At 34.2% G+C, this 17,184-nt stretch overlaps 1 protein-coding gene across 4 annotated transcripts in view; it reads right to left on the reverse strand.

Moving 5' to 3' along the window:
- EPHA3 (EPH receptor A3) overlaps nucleotides 1-17,184 on the reverse strand; it is a 365,049-nt gene that overhangs the window by 263,860 nt on the left and 84,005 nt on the right. For all 4 annotated transcript variants that reach the window (XM_079922037.1, XM_079922036.1, XM_079922038.1 and 1 more), the window contains exon 3: nucleotides 6,673-7,333. In XM_079922037.1, coding sequence (XP_079778163.1) covers nucleotides 6,673-7,333 — 661 coding nt within the window. The remainder of the gene's footprint in view (nucleotides 1-6,672; nucleotides 7,334-17,184) is intronic.

The raw sequence follows: 17,184 nt of genomic DNA on the forward strand, positions 1-17,184 counted from the left end.
GCAAGCCAGAAAAATAATATTCATCATAAATTCACAAAAGAGAAAAAGTATTCTCTTGGCTACTATATAACGTATTGTTATTACTTTTCATAATCTATTTATTACTATAATGGTAGTTCAGATGATTCCAGTCTTAGTGTGTTGCAACTGTATGTGACCTAATAGTCAAATGCATTCATTTAAAATTAGATAAGATATACATCTTTATGTGCAAGATATTCTTAAGAACCTAGTGGATTCCAAGATATATAATGCGAGGTATGTTCTCTCCAGAACTTACATTCCAAGAATGCATAGTTGGCATAGAAATCTCCCAATAATTATTAATCTAGTATGTATCAAATTGAAAACTTCATCAATTATACTCTGCTAGGTTGTAGGCACAATGTCCTTTAAAAAGACATGATGTAGTTCCTCCCCTCAAGAAACTTCCAGCCTGAAAACAACTGTAAAGAAATGCTTCTGAATTCATTAAAACATATGAACACCTCGTACTTCTAGAAGATGCGCAAAGACTAAGTAGGTGCTAAGAAACATCTAAGGTTTTCAATTTTCTTTAGCTCCTCTGTCAGAGCAAGCAGAATCTTTAAATCATTGTTATTGTAGGCTTGACTGCTTCTTTTTTTTTTTTTTTTTTTTTTTTTTTTTTTTGCGGTACACGGGCCTCTCACTGTTGTGGCCTCTCCCGTTGCGGAGCACAGGCTCCGGACGCGCAGGCTCAGCGGCCATGGCTCACGGGCCCAGCCGCTCCGCGGCATGTGGGATCTTCCCAGACTGGGGCACGAATCTGTGTCCCCTGCATCGGCAGGCGGACTCTCAATCACTGCGCCACCAGGGAAGCCCTTGACTGCTTCTTTAAGAGACTTTCTGAACAGACAGAGCCATGGATAAAGAGTAAGAGTTGGTAGGTGAAAAAAACATAATTACAGATAACCATCAAGAAATCTAGATGTCTTCATATGTCACATCAAACACACTTTTCTACTCAGTTGCTAATGTACAAGAACAAGGAATAAAGTTAGCATTCCACAATGAACACACACAGATAAAACACAGGGCAACAGATTCTTCAGTGACATTAATAAGGTATTTGGTACATTAAGCTAAACAAAGTTTGTAGGAGGAAGGAATATTTATAGTAACTGCCTGGTATCTGCCTGAAATGTAATTAATTGACTATATAAAAAGCCATTAGCATTCTCATTTCTTCTCTCCAAACTAAATTAAAACAGATAACATAATTCATTAGCTAGGATTTTATATATATATACACACACACACACACACACACACACACACACACACACACAACACAAATTTCCCTATGTATTAACGTGAAATTTCCCCACACCTCCAATCTTAAAAAGTGAAAAGTGTTATGCTGAGATGTAAGAAGGATTTCTCAAGTGAAATGAACCAAGTAAATCTTGATTGTCAATGACTGAAAGCAAATGATTAAGTCTCATAATTTTAATTTTTCAATCTGGTTAAAAAGAGGTTTATTGACATCCTATAATAACAACTCAACCTGTAATTTGACCATACTCTCAACATTCAGCAAGTTTGCCCAAATCTCAGGAACATGGCCCAAATAAGGTTTAAGCCACACACACAGTAACTTAAAAGAGATGCCACGAGAGATAACTTATTTAAAGAAAGGCCATATTTTAAAATTATATATTAGAGAAATTGCTAGAACCAAGTTGATGCATGACTTCTTACTTTCCTTACTAATGTTTATATTACCTCTTAGTTTAAGTTTGTGTGGTTACTTTTATGTGCATTTCTATCTTACCAAATTCGTTATAATAAATACTCTCTACCCTCCTGTAGGTGCTTTTTCCTGTATTTCCAGTTTACTTGGTATGCAATTCCTAAATGATGCTTTAGTTACTAATATTTCTTTCACCATTGCCTTATTTCCTCTCTCTAACCAGTCCTTGAAAGAGAGAGCTGCATCATCTTCTACTCTTACTTTTCCCCATCCTCTCTAGCAAAGAAACAGAAGATCAGCAACATAAAGCATCTTATTGCAGAAAATTTTATTTTCCCGTCATTCATCTCCTCACATACAAATACTTCCTCCCTCAACACACTTATAACTTCTTTTTAAGTTTAAACTATTGACTTAGATCTGTTTAATAATTCACTTAAAAACATATGTTCCTTTGGAGGCAGAGACCAAAACATTTTAAAATACACAAACACACACACACACACACACACACATTTTTGAATTATAAACCAAATTAGTTTAGCAGTGATAATGTTCATCTTTCTCTTTCTACTGCGCTCAGCAGAATTTGGCACATAGTAGAGGCTCAATAAATGTTTAATAATTGAATAAATGGTCAAAGCACAACTTTACTACTTTTTCTCATTTCAGGAAAACTAGACTATTGTTAAAGTTTGCATCAAATACAAGAGAAGTATAATGACATGGTTAAAATTCTGGTCCTGTATAAAGATAACTTTGGTTTTATTTATAGTTCTGAAATTGATGGATGAGTTTTTTGACTACAGAATATTTTTAACAATATATTTTTCCTATCAAACAGAGATTGTCTCATTTTCATCATTTAGTTCACTGAACTTTAACTATCCCAAATATCCATGTAGAGTGAAATAAATAATTCAGAATATTTCATTACTAAACTCAGAAAATGACCTATTTAAGAAATTTAGATCCTTTATAAGGCCTCCCTATGGAACAAGCTCAGAACGCAAAACTTTAATGGGACTTCTACACATTATGAGACTTTTGAGATAATGATTTAATAAACAAATTATAAACTGCACCTTCTGGAATGCATAAGCTGGGTAAGTTAGTTAGCCCTTTCTCCCTACCCCAAAAGTTGCTAAGCACAATAGTGATGAGTCCAAAACTCTCAATGCAGAGACTTCTCGTTATTAATAAACAATTTCCACTATTAATTTTGAAATACTCAAAATTAATCTCTCCTTCCCCTACCCTGCCAAGGCAGTTTGTACCCGGTAGAAGATTTATTGGTCTGTCTTGCAATAAAATTATTCATTTATTTATCTGTCTTTCATACTAGATTGTGAGCTCTTAGAAGGGAGATACGCTGACTTATTCATCTATGTTTCTCCGGTGTCTGGTACATTATTACATAGAACTTACAGATGGTTACAGGTATTGAATTAAATTTGGTAGACTTTTTGGCATATCTAAGATGTTTGTCAATCCACATATCCAAATTTTGTTAGACATCACCTGGGCTAAGCTTAGTTTTCCCATGACATTTTGGCTAGTAATTCTTCTTTCTTAAAAACCTAGAAACAGAAAGATGTGATAAATAAACTGAAACAGATGAACCTTATATTGACAGATTCTTGGTTAACTTTGTGCTGATTCTCTATGGTCCTACTCATCCTTCAATACACAGTACTCTAACTCCAGTAGAATCTATGTACCTATGGGATTTCCTGGTCTCTGCCACCACTGGACTGAATCACAGGGAAGAAGTGTGGGTTGAGATTACAACTGCAACCTTTAGAATCAGACTGCCTGGTTTCAGATTGCAACTTCAGCATTCACTAAGGGACCTAAGGCAAGATATTTAACCTATCAAAGCTTTTCTTCTCATTTTAAAAATGGAGATAATAATAAGGATGACTTATAGGTTATTTTGAAGGATAAATGAGATAAATCATGGGCATAACTTAGCAAATGAGCACAGTGTCTGGCATCCAATAAGTGCTTAATGAATATTTTTAAAAACCTCTGAATTCTTACTACACTTCTCAGAATGAAGTAGATGCTCCTTGAATATTTGTTGAAACAAAGTGAATGAGTCTTGTTTTCCTCTGCTTTAGGTAACTGGAAGCCTATGGTTGCTGATCATCGTGTTATAAAATTATCCTGAGGTGTTTAAAATCTGGCTCTATGTGTATGTCAAGGTATTGTTCCATCCTTTTGTAAAACGAAACAAAACAAAACAAAAATGAACTCATGAAATACAGGAAATCTATTTAGTTATCTTTTTCACCTGTATCTTTTCTAAGTATTACCATTCCTTTTGTGTGCCTGAATTGAAGTACTGCTGATAAAACAATGACTTGTGAGAGTCATAAGCTATTCTGACTAGTCCACAAGCTTATTAAAAACCAACCGAATTTTTAAAATTAAAAAAGGAAAGCATAACAAACACCATCACTACCACTGACAACAACAGCAAAATTACAAGTCTCAAGCCATGATGGCTTACTCTATTACAGATACCAGGCCAGAATTAATTGGTTGAGTATTGGATTTTTAAGACATAGTAGACTATGCACTAAACTGACCTATTAAAAGAAATATTTGTTAAAATAAAGTTGGTTTAGACTAGGTACTACATGTAAATCAGCAAGAAATAGAATACCTTGTCACATCGTCTAATAATCTGAGTACACAAAGGTTTTCTTTACTTATTACAAAAAGAGAGGAAGCCAAAATTCACCTGGCAACATCAGCAAATGTCAAGATATAACCATAAGAACAAGCTGCACCTTTAAGTTACATCACTGAAAAGTCAGTCCCAATCATATCCCATTTCATGTGCTATCTCTAATTCTACTATAATTATTTTTATTGGTTTATCTTCAAGATTTTTTCTTAGAATAAAAAATTCTATGCTATTTACGCATACGTATCTCTTATTCTGCAACCAGTATTTTTAAATGTTGAAAAAGTCTGTGATAATATAGCATCACTATATCAAGGAGGTGCTATTAATGTCCTTCAATATAATAAACTATAAGACTCAAGGATGTAAAAATTTGACATAAATATTATCTCCAGGAGTAATTTTAACATAGGGTACCACTGAGTAGAATAATAGTTACTTTAAAGAAGTGGTTCAGTAAATTAAAATGAGGTTAAAAACAGAAGCAATTATGAATCTATTGTGAACTTTCTGAAAACAACTTAATGTGACTCTTTTTTTAAATTCTTCTACTAGTTATTTTGTCCTCAAGACAGCATGTAATATAGGCTAATTATATGTATGTTTTATTTATTTTTATTAACATTTTTATGATTCTATTTACTTGCTGATACTTATTTTTCTATTTCTTGTAACTTTGAATGAAATATAAAGTATCATATAAAATTATTTAAAACCCAAACATCCAAACAATGCTTAGGTTTCTTGCTCAATGGAATATTTTATGAGATAGCTCAACATATATTGATATATATTGTTGAGACAGGGACACACTATTCCTTTCTTGGTGTGGACATCAGAGACTGCATCAGTAGAAACCAAACTGGAGGGAATGGACAATTTTTCATCTTCCTGATCTAGGCCTTTATTATTTTATTTAAAATAAATCACACAAATATATCACAAACAATACCATAGTGATAAAATGTAATTCAAAGTGGAATATAAAGGCTATTGAGACTTCTCTCCACTCATGAATATACATAAGCAAGTAGTAGCTAGTATGTTGTTCCAATTTTAGAATTTTCAAAGCCATACTTAGTAAGAGTATCATGATGGCTCTTGTCAAGGATCTAAATAACACAGAGAAATATCAGACTAGAGTGTACCATTTGCTGTCATTAAAAAGAAATTCTATAAACTACCTATAGTCAAAAGCAAAATGCTATATTCTGTTCAGATTCTTAGAAAGGTCAATTTATGTATAACGTAGATTCATTTCTTCCACATGAACTTGAGTCCTACTGAATGGCCACAAGTAGAATATCAAACTCAATTCTTTTGACAGAGTTTAACAGCAAACAAAGGTATTAACACAGACTAGATTTCAAGGACTAGTTACTTAAGTTCTCCTGTGTATTTATACATTTAAAAATTTAATAATAATTTCACTGTGTCCTTAAACACAAAACCTTGCCTAATGCTAAACAACAAATTTTGGGATTAAGTGGAACTTATCATCTGATATAATCTTCTATGGAAAAGATTATCTTTAATTGATTTTACTTCAAGTGCAAAGAGATTTTTAATAAAAATCAACTTGATAACACAGTTCAGGTTCTCTGATTCTATATAAAGGATCAAATATGCATTCCCACCTAAGATGTGGTATATATATGTGTATATATATATACACATATATATATATCCTCCTGAGCAGCCAAAAGGGCCAAATCATGAATCAAAATTTAAAAATTTTTACATTACTCCTCTATACATTAAACACTGAAGGACCAAACCTGGATTTTTAAATAAAATAATTTTTATTAAACACTAATGCTTTGTAAGTAAACCCGTATTTTAAGCACAGGTGTCACTGAAGAAAATACTATATTTTATAGCAATGAATTACCTATTGCTATGAGAGTGATGAGCACAAATGTAAATAGTCAATGCAGGATCTAATTCTGTTAGACTCAGATTAGCTGAGTGCCAATGATATTTCTTCCCTCTACATAAAAGAGACAGAGACTTTTTTTCTTTCAGTTCGTCTAGTGAGGTGTAGGCCAGCACCACATAATCAAACATGCTAATATTTCTACATCAAATTATGAATCATCACATCAAGTGGGATGGATAAATTTAGTCTATAAATAGACTCTGTTCAGTTTGAGGCATGTTTTGCTGCCAAGTGAGTTCAGGTTGGGTTCATTTCTTTCAATTACTCTACCATAAATTCACAGGTAAGAAATACCACTGCAGGGAAAATAGAGAAGACTCTTACCTTGGCACATAAAACCTCTTTCTTCATAGCCAGCATTGCATGAGCACTTGCCAATGGGTACAAGCCATTCACCTTCTGTACTACAGTACATCCTGGGAGGATCTTCTTCCTTAGAATTGTTAACACAAGAACCTCTAACTTCCACCAGGGATTGGGAATCCATGGGTACTGTGTCTGGAAACATAGCCAGATTCTTCACTGTAAACGGACACTTTTTGAAGTACACTCTCACAGACACTAAGGCAACACAAGCACCAACGTCTTGAAAAGCCAAATAAAATCCCTTTTTGTTGACAGGACCTACTTCTCTAACCTCGGTGTTGAGTTTAAGAATACGGTCCCCAAGATCCATTTGTGTGAAACTTTCATCAGCTGCAATGGTGTCAATCTTTGTAAACTGATGTTCTCGGAATTTGACCCCATGATCATCATCAGACTCCATGTAGTATAGGTTGAAAGTCTCCTTGCAAGTTCCCAAAACCAATGGAATGCTATTGCAGTCCCGGAGAGTGAACTTGAGCTCCACGTAGATCTTCTGAGCTGAGTTCCTGGGGACCCAGTTTGTCCTCAGCCAATTATTTTGACTATGATCCATGACATTGCACACCTGGTAAGTCCTGATGGGTGTGTAATGTTCATCAACACCGCTGATCTCTTCCCACTTGAAGAATCAAAGAAGAAAAAAAGAGAGGCAGAATTAATGAGTTAAGCATGATGAATAATAGTGCACATAAGATGAGGGTGTCAATGGAATCACAAGAAACACAAAATAAATGAGCAGAAACTGCTTAAAAAAGTTTCAAGACTTTTTAGAACAGTGAAGCAGTGCTGTCTTTGATCCTTAGACAGGTTTTGAGAAGTTTTTAAGTTAGCAACACATTGTTTGTGTTACTTATTATTCTACAACTATTATACCATCTGTTTCTATTACTCCTGTGTCTATGCTTTCTTTATACCATGCCCAGGTTAGCCTATATTGCTACCAGGAAAATACATATTTTTCCATGTCATACTAGAGTTCTAATCTTCTATGGCTCCCCATTACCTATGCAATAACTTCACACTCTTTAGTTTGGTATTTGTGTTTTTCCAAAAACTGGTCCCAACCTACATTTAATTTTTTCTAAAAGTTTGAATTGAGATTAGTGAATTATATGTTCCACTTATGCACATACTATGTTCTTGTCAATGTGAACATTTTTTACTGTTTTCAAAAGAAATATTGGATCTTCTTTTTTTATGCTATAAAGAAAAGAGAGCACTGGTCTGTGCTCTTTTCTCCTTGATGTTTCCCATAACCCTGCCATGCTTAAGAAACTTTCTGCTTTATATGATATTTATTAAATACCTTTTTTATAAAATTTAGTTCATGATACATGCTTAGATTAGTTTAATTTTGTTTCATATGCATTTGTTAGATTTTAGACCTCTTCATATCCTCTATAATATGCAGCACACAACTTCACCTTTTGGGAGATGCATAAAAATTATTTTTTTCTTTCAATATATGTAGGAATAAATCAAGAAAATATAAAGTTCTTAGAGAATATATTTTAATTTTGTAAATAAATAAATAAATGAAATCCTTCTGAAGCCCATTAGAAATGGGTTCCTAAATTTTTCTCCATTAAGAGAGTTACTTATTTTCATAAGGAGTAAGTTTTAAATACTTTTAAACTAAATCAATGGCATTTAAAGTGTATTAACATTTTTTCTATTTATTAAAAACACATAGGAATGCCAATCTACAACTTCTAGTCACAAAATGAGATAAAATGTTATTTGTTTTAATTTGATGGTAACCAAAAGCAAAGAAATATGGCATTTATTTGGCCTTTGAACCTCATTAGAGGAGAAAATAATTATTTACATTAGGGTGTTTGAATATCAAAAGCAATTAGTGGACCCCACCAGTGTGAGAAACACAGTTTTAGAACTCCTTATTCCCCTTAGCTCTCCTACCAATCTAAGAGCAAAACAAAAGCAAATAATTAAATAGCACTTATTTTAATAACTTCGATCATTCAGGGTCTGGAATATGAGAGGCACTCATTTTCTGGAGCAAAATTGGCTAGTCTTCATTGTCACGCCCAAGATCAAACAAAGGAACAAATTTTGATTATTTTAGAAAACCCTAGCTCTAATATACAAGATATATCTATATCTTAATATAAGAAAATACTCATACTGTATTTTTAATAATAACCAATATATCATTTTCAAACATCCACTCTATAAATGTATTATACGGAGAGCTTTAAAGAAGAAAAGTATACATGAGATTCTCAGTTCTGAGGATTTTACACTTAGGTGCCTATAATAATAAAGTCACATTCAAAACAAAATTAATTTATAACTTTAATATCAGAAAAAATTAAACAGAGTGAACTGAGTTGGAGCTCTGAAAAACTGTGATGTTAAAAAGTTAGTATTACGTTGTATCTTCTCTACTCCCATTACATTGGTTCTACAATGGCATTGTAAAGCACAGAGCTAACAAAATCTTCAGAGAATAAATGTTTTCTGTGGGCATTTTATAGAACATTAAGTCATGGACATAATTATTTAAAAATTAACCAACTGATTTAAAAATTTTTAGTTCAAGATTTCCTTATCAGAATAGATATGAGATTGTACTTCGACTGATGAATCATTTGCAAGTTTCTCCTGCTATGGACAGCATTTTACTAGACATCAAACAGAAATCACACTATGTAAAGATTCTCATAATTCAATGTAAAATATGATTTTAATTATGGAGATCTCACTGTATTTAACATTTTCCTCTCAACTCTAATTGGCAAGCTATCACAAGTCTTTGAATGCAGAGGTACAAATTGCAAGAAGATAATGCAAACAGCACCAGCATGCTTTGCACATGAAAAGGTTGCAGAGAGCAACTGTCACTTCATTAATTTGTCATGAAGACCATATTGCCTGTAAGTGATGGTGGCTTGCCATCTCAGACCACTTGCAAAAAACAACAGACTCTAGCATTTGCTGAGGACTAGACAGTGGAAATAAAATTCCTAAATGAGCATTTTTGCAACAGCAACGCAACAACAGGAATCATTAATTAAAGTTGCTGTTGTAATGCTTACATTTTATAAATTTAAAGAATACTCATATTTACCCTATCTTCCTATTCCAAGAACTAATGGATATGTTCATAAATTATTAGAGATAACATACTGTCATAGTCATTGCCCCAAGGCCAATGTGGACAATGAAAATGGGCAACAAAGAATTGGTGACATATAGAATTGGGAGGTACAAGGCATCTATCTCTTCATTTTTCTAATCCTTAAAAAAAAATCGGTTCAAGGGGTGTGCAGCAGTAACATTGTCTTCAGCAGAAGGGGACACAGAACTAGTAAGAACTCAAATTCTTTCTAAAGCTCAAATTCCCCAAAATCAATAATTCTGGTATTTAGCGTGGTTCCCAGATTCTTACTATAAGCTTTTATCATTAGACCACAGAGACCAGAGCTGAATTTCTTGCTTTGTTGGCTTTTTTTTTTCTTTTTCCAGATCATACAACTATAAGAAAACCACATGTCCATATCTCTTTTCCCTAGAAGGGTCATTCTGAAATCTATTCCCTGTAGCATAAGCACAGTGAGCCTCCTTATCATCAAAATACAGTGTAAGGTGTAAAGGAGAATCAATTTATATTTACTAGATAGAACAGTTCCTCGTCACTGAGTCAAACATGTATTTTGAGGGAAAACATATTTTTAACAATTAATCGGCATTTAACCTAAAAACTCTCATTTTGATAAACCTCAATTATAGTAATTAAAGATTTATACTCACTGTTGATATTAATTACTCTTAGATACATTTTTAGCTACTTGCCAATAGGGATTAAGGAGGAAAATGTGTACATTTTCTTTAAGAGAGGGAGAACCTACATTACATTTAGTGCATTGGCTAACATAAAAAAATACTAAGAAAGTGAGAAAAATAACTTCATGATTTACCTTATAAGGTTTAAACCAGTTTCTTAGAAATTTTCAGATGATACTAAAAAGAAAATGATAACCAATATTCTTATGTTTGCAATATTACATTTGTAATTCAGTGGTTAATAAGAAGCACATAGTTCGGTACTTTACAAAGTGCTAATGATGACTAATCTTGTGCTCAATAATTATAAGTGATATTAAATTGGTTCATGTTATTCCTTCTCCACTCATGTTTTTACTCCTATGTTTCTTTCTCTTTGTACACATCATAGCTATTTCGAAATGCAGTGTTCATCTTAGAAATATTTGGACATTTACCATGCATCAGAATTTTAAGCATGGCAATGCATAATCACTTACAGGAAGGATGTTACTGTCAAGTGTCAGGCACAGATATATCTACAAAAATCATTATATTTCCATTTATTCATAAATAGTTTTTCTTAGCCCATAAGTCTCAAAAGTACACACACACACACACACACACACACACACACACACATTTGTAATAGTATCACGTTAAAAGGTAGAGTAAAATAAAACTGTCGAGACAAATGAAAAATAGAATTTTGGGGTTTGGGGAGTTTTGCTGCAGTTGATGATGATTTGGGGTCAAATCAGAGGAATACATTTGTAACCAGAGGATTGAGGAGAGAGGAGATGGGAATTTGATATTGAAAATCTAGCATCAGTAACAAGAGGCAGGCCAGAGTCTAAAGATAAAAAGGCGTAGAAGGTACATGCCTCAGATGGTATGTCCAGTAATCTTAATAATAACGACTACTATCCATTCTCCCACCCATCTTTAACTCATAAGTATTTAGCATAAATGTGATAATGGTATTAGAAGTGTCTAGTGGAAAATAGAGAGGACAATGTTCTAGTTTGGGTAAAGTATACTGAAAAGAGCTGGAAAACTAGGAAACTAGTGAAAGGACCAGAGCTTATTATTGAGGAGAGCCAACACAGGGTTTCGGAGAGGGAGAGAGAGTTAGGACCAGGAAAATGTATGATCTCTGTTCAGATATTAGGTACATTCTGGTACATTCTGTAGTTAGAACAAGACACAGGCTATTCAAGGAAGTGTCTTCTGAAAGCTTGAGCATGTGGGGGTCCTTGGGACCCCATCAGCCCCTACCTTGGATTCTCTGTCTTTACCCAGCACCTCATACACACAAAGCTTCCATGTTCAGTCTTAGTACTTCTCAGTTCCTAAAACCCCTAGACGGAGACAAGAACTAGGGCATCCTCAGCTTCACCATTTTTAGGGCTTTAATTTTAGTTATGCTCCTACCAGCTGGGATTGATTTAGTGGTACTGTATTGAGATCTCAGGGCTGTTGCCACATCTTTGCACCTGTGGACAAATATCCCATATTTCTGAGTACAGTCTGTCTAATTTCCTTACCTCAAAGGTTCTTATTTTTGGTTAAGCATTAGCCAGAGAGCTTTTTTAAAATACTGCTTCATAGGTGCCTATTCAAGCTATTTTTACACTGCCTAGGTGATTAGAATGTGCCTAGGTGATTCCCTAAGGTTGGGAACCAATGTTCTATGTCTCTTGGCCAACTTTTGACCTCAACTTGACCTGAGAGCATACTCCACTATCAGCTTGCAAGACTTCTGAATCTCCCCAGAAACTATGTCTAAAGTTTACAGATAGCCCTGCCTCTGTCTCTGTAGAAGGACCTTTTGCTCAGCCCTCATCCCATCTGTTTTTTGATTCCGGATTTGCCGAGGCCCAGATGTGCCTTATGTAGAAGCTCACCTGAATAACCTCATCCTCCACCTCCCACAAAGATTTGTAAGATATTATTATAATAAACAACATAAATCTAATCATAGTGGTCTTCTATTTTGCATCTGGTGGTAAATGCAAAACGTGTGCATTACAGAAATATGTAAACAGTGTGTGTGGGAGGGTTACCTCCAATCACATATTTCTCCTGGTATAAATATAAGACAACTGGTTTTAGACATGCTACAATTTTAGAGTTTGCTGTAATTTGGTAGTCTCCTACTGTGATTTCTGTAATGATTTGTGATTTTTAAGATGCCTCTATAATAGCAGTGTTATTTGATTCCACATGCATTTATTAAATATTTCTATATGCAAAGCTCAAGTGAAAAACTGTGGATAGTAAAGATAAGTAAAATGTGACTTTTGCTATTCAGGAGTTGATGCTGGAGGGAGAGGTATAAGTATCACTGAAGGCAGATGATGATATGCTGTCTACTTGAGGTGTTGCAAGGAGCTGTGGGGAAAGGAAGGATACTGCTGGAAGGAGGTTCCAGGAAAGCATTAAAGAAGAAATGGAAAGGTAGGATGACTAGAACTTCTACAGGTAGAAATATGGGGACACACTGAAAGAGATAGTGTGAGCCAACAGGAAGACATGTGAGGACAGAACCTGTTTAAGGAACTGGGTTCTACTTAGGCTGGAATGTAGGGCATTGAGCAGCAGGGATGTGAGCAGTTACTTAGAAAAGAAAGGCCTGGGCCAATTTGGGAATATCAGCTGATATGTGTTTATTTCATTTGCTACCGTGAGAAATTACTGAAAAGAGGCACATGGTTTACTCCGGACTGGGAGTTGGTTCTCCAAAGAGAAGGCAAAGGAGGGGCTTTAGAAAGACCACTGCAGAGATCCAGAAGAGAAGCCTGAAGAAGATGACCTCTGTTGAGTGAATGAACAGTGAATATTTCCCAAAAGATTATAAAGGGATATATTTTTTCTTATGAATTTATATAGGATATGGCTACATGTGCAGAGAGTAACACATTATATTATAAGTTTTTGACTACTAAAACATATTTCAGAAAGATTCCTGTTTGTACTGAAAGATTGCAGGCAGCAACAGAAAAAAAAATTCAAGGGTACATGTATGTAAATAAATGTTTCTTTAATTTTTCTTTTATGAAATAGTGTTCTCATTAGATCCTATATATATGATTTGAAGAATATTTAATTAATATTTATTGAGTAACTACTATGTGCCAAGCTCGATATTGATAATGTAGTAATGAAGGGGATAGGAATGGTACCTGTCCTTAAGGAACATACTGTCTTTATGTTATAATCATTATTATATCCATTTTTATTTTATGAAGACATTTTCATTTATTTCTTTGTTCATTATCCTTTCTCCCCTGTATGGTCTCTGGTTTGGCTTATCTTTCCCTCCCAAACATTTAGCCCTGTGCTTAAACCCGAATAACTTATGGAGACTTACTAAAATTAAATATCATGTGATGTGCCAAATATTAAACTTATATAACTAACAAAGCACAGAAGTATGCTTTGGGGTACAGAAGGCATTGAGTTTTAAAAATCAATACTCTGGACAGTTATGTGTCACAGAGTGGCCTTAACCAAGTAAATAAAAGACACATATCATGTTTATAAGTATTTTGTAATAATTTAAAAAAGAAGAAGGAAATGAATTTCTACAAACTATGTGTTAACAAATTTATGATAAAGATTTTTGGAATATATGGTGAAAATTTCTTGAAAGATGAAGAAAAAGGACCTTAAAGTTTGATAGATGGTGGGTGGCAATGAAAAACTTTCCAAAATTATGCGGAATGCTTAAAGATCTACCAAAAAGTGAATTTCTAGCCAGAGGAATTAACTTGCAAAAGATACACTAAAATACAAAACATACCATGGGGAGACCATATCTAAATTCACTGTTGTCGAAAGTTTTCAATTAAACCTGCTATTTAAATTTACCTTTCCTGAAGGGAAAAATGCCAGTGTAAAGGAAAGATAGGAAAAGTATACTTTGCACTATAGAGGTTTGATTTTAATGGTGAAATATTTCTATTTATAATGTAAAAGAAACATAATTGCAAAAATGTTATGTTTAGAACTATAACCATGAAGTACATATACCATTATCTGAAAATTACCTCCATAAAGAGCAGGCTAAAATAGCTTAAAAATCATTAGTAAACCATTTATCTATTCTATAAAAGTTGAGGAAAATCATTTATACTTTATCGGAATGTTTTTCACTCTTTCTGTTCATATACAGCCAAATAACTTCACTTTTCAGAGAATAAATTTCCCTTAAATATTAGGGAGTAAAACAATGAGACTATCGTGTTTCCAATTCTTGGAAAAATATTTAATATGAAATTGCCCAATAAAAAGGTACTTTTAGAATTCAGTATAACTGCTTGAAAATATGGGGGAAAATTCCATGCACATTGGCTTAACTTGTCTAGACTGAAAACTGTGCTAAAATGGACATTTACAGAATTATTGCAAATGGCCAACTACTTAGAAATTAATGCATAGCAGTGACAGCAGTACATTTCATACCAGTTGTGAGATTCATGTAATTTCCTGCTATGATAATGGGTCACAGACACAGTAATTCATAGCAATTTATTATATACCTGTGGAGCACTCACAGTGATGGAAATGAAATTAACTCATGTCACTGTGGAACATATGCTAAGTTTTACAGATCTTCAGATAACTCAGTTTATTTTTTAACACGATAAGTGTAATTCCTGAAAGCATTTTTCTGAGGTGTAAGCTGCTTTACAGCAACAATTTTAAAGCTGCAGCGACATCTTTGGCTGTTCTTCCCAGAAGTGTGGCAACCCTGTTTCATTGGAACATTTTTAATCATTTATCCATTGAGTATCTTAGGGAGCCCAGATAAGGGTCTAAGCTCTAGAGACAAACAGACACTAGGTTTGAAGCCTAGCTCTGCTCCTTAATAGGAGGTTTAATAATAGACTATGATTTAATTTACACAACTGTAAAATGGGAAACATCATAGTAAACTCTTTTTAGAGATGTTGTTAACAAAAGTAGATCATGCATTTTAAACATCTGTAACAGTGTGCAGCACCTGGGAAGCAGTACACAAATGTTATTATTCTGCTAAAGATAACAAAAAATGTCATTGGAATATATGGATTTTTTTCCTTATAAAGTAATAGGAATGTATTTTAAATTCAAGATATTTCGATTTCCTATTCTTACTTCACTAGTCTAGATATTCTTCAAATTTATTTAAGGTCACCACAGTTTCTGACAAGTGCAATTTATTTTACTGTTTTGAAATTCAATAAATATAATTAATGACAAAAGTTGACTATTAGACTGCCTCATATTTATATTATAAATGAGACTGCTGTCTTTTATCTATGATAAATTTGCTATTCTATGTGGAGTAAAGTTTTGCCAATGTTATTCCGCACTTTACTAGGTACTATAGTTCTATAACTTTATTAGACATTTGACTTCAATTCCTTTCACTATTCTTTTTAAAATAAAAAGTATATGATCTATCTGTATAACATATTAATGGACATATGTTTTAATAAAATAAAAATATTTATTATTACCTTTTTACTTCATACTGGTCACTGTGTTAAGTTTCAGTTATGTCATGTCTAAATGGCGATGATAATAGTACCTTCCTTAGAGTATTGCTCAGTTGCTTAGTGGATTATACTGGTAGTTAATAAGTGCTTACATAGTTGTTACCTGCTAAGTAAAACAAATATTTATTAAGCACTTACATGTTACAAAATTGTTTTCTGGTGCTACCATTATGATAAAGTTGCAGAAGTCATGGTTTCCTGACCTTGAAAAATCTTAATTATAAGAATGGAAATATGTTAGTGTAAGCCTAATGTTAGACTGTCATTCGTTCATTAACAGAAATCCACTGTGAGCCTGGCACCCTTCTATGCCCTGGGTACCTCCTTCTCCATGGAAAAAACAACAATAAAACCACTAGTGTTGGGCTTCCCTGGTGGTGTAGTGGTTGAAAGTCCGCCTGCCGATGCAGGGGACACGGGTTCGTGCCCCGGTCCAGGAAGATCCCACATGCTGCGGAGCGGCTAGGCCCGTGAGCCATGGCCGCTGAGCCTGCGCGTCCGGAGCCTGTGCTCCACAGCGGGAGAGGCCACAACAGTGAGAGGCCCACTTACCGCAAAAAAAAAAAAAAACAAAAAAAAACCCACTAGTGTTTTCACTGACCTTATGTTCTCCTTAAAAGAAAACAAAGAGTAAACACACACACACACACACACACACACACACACACACATGAAAGGTGAGGTGATGATAATCATTCTAAAGAAAAACAAATGTGAAAACAGGCTAAGGGGATAGAAGACCATAGATGGGTTGATGATATGACATTTCAAATAGGGTAGCCAGGGCTAAGTTCTCATTTTTGCAGCCACTTGGATGAAGTGAGTAACCAGGCCTAGAGAATATCTGTGGGTATAGCATCCCAGACTGAGAGAACAGAAAGCCCATTGGCTGTGAGATTGAGGGTGGTGTTGTAATCAAGGCATAGCAAGAAGGCCACTGTGGCTGAAACAGAGTGATCCAGTTGTGAAGTGATAAAACATTAGGTCAGAAAGGAAGTTGAGTATAAGAGCATTTAGGTCCTTGTTGGCCATGTGAGGGACTTTGGATTTTATTTTCAGGCAAAGGGGTATTCAGTAAAGGGTTTGGCCAGAGGGGTGACATGATCTGATTCATGTATTTAAATGGTCAAGGGCTGAT

The sequence above is a fragment of the Stenella coeruleoalba genome (assembly GCF_951394435.1).
Source record: "Stenella coeruleoalba genome assembly, chromosome: 5".
In the NCBI taxonomy this organism is placed as follows: Eukaryota; Metazoa; Chordata; class Mammalia; order Artiodactyla; family Delphinidae; genus Stenella; species Stenella coeruleoalba.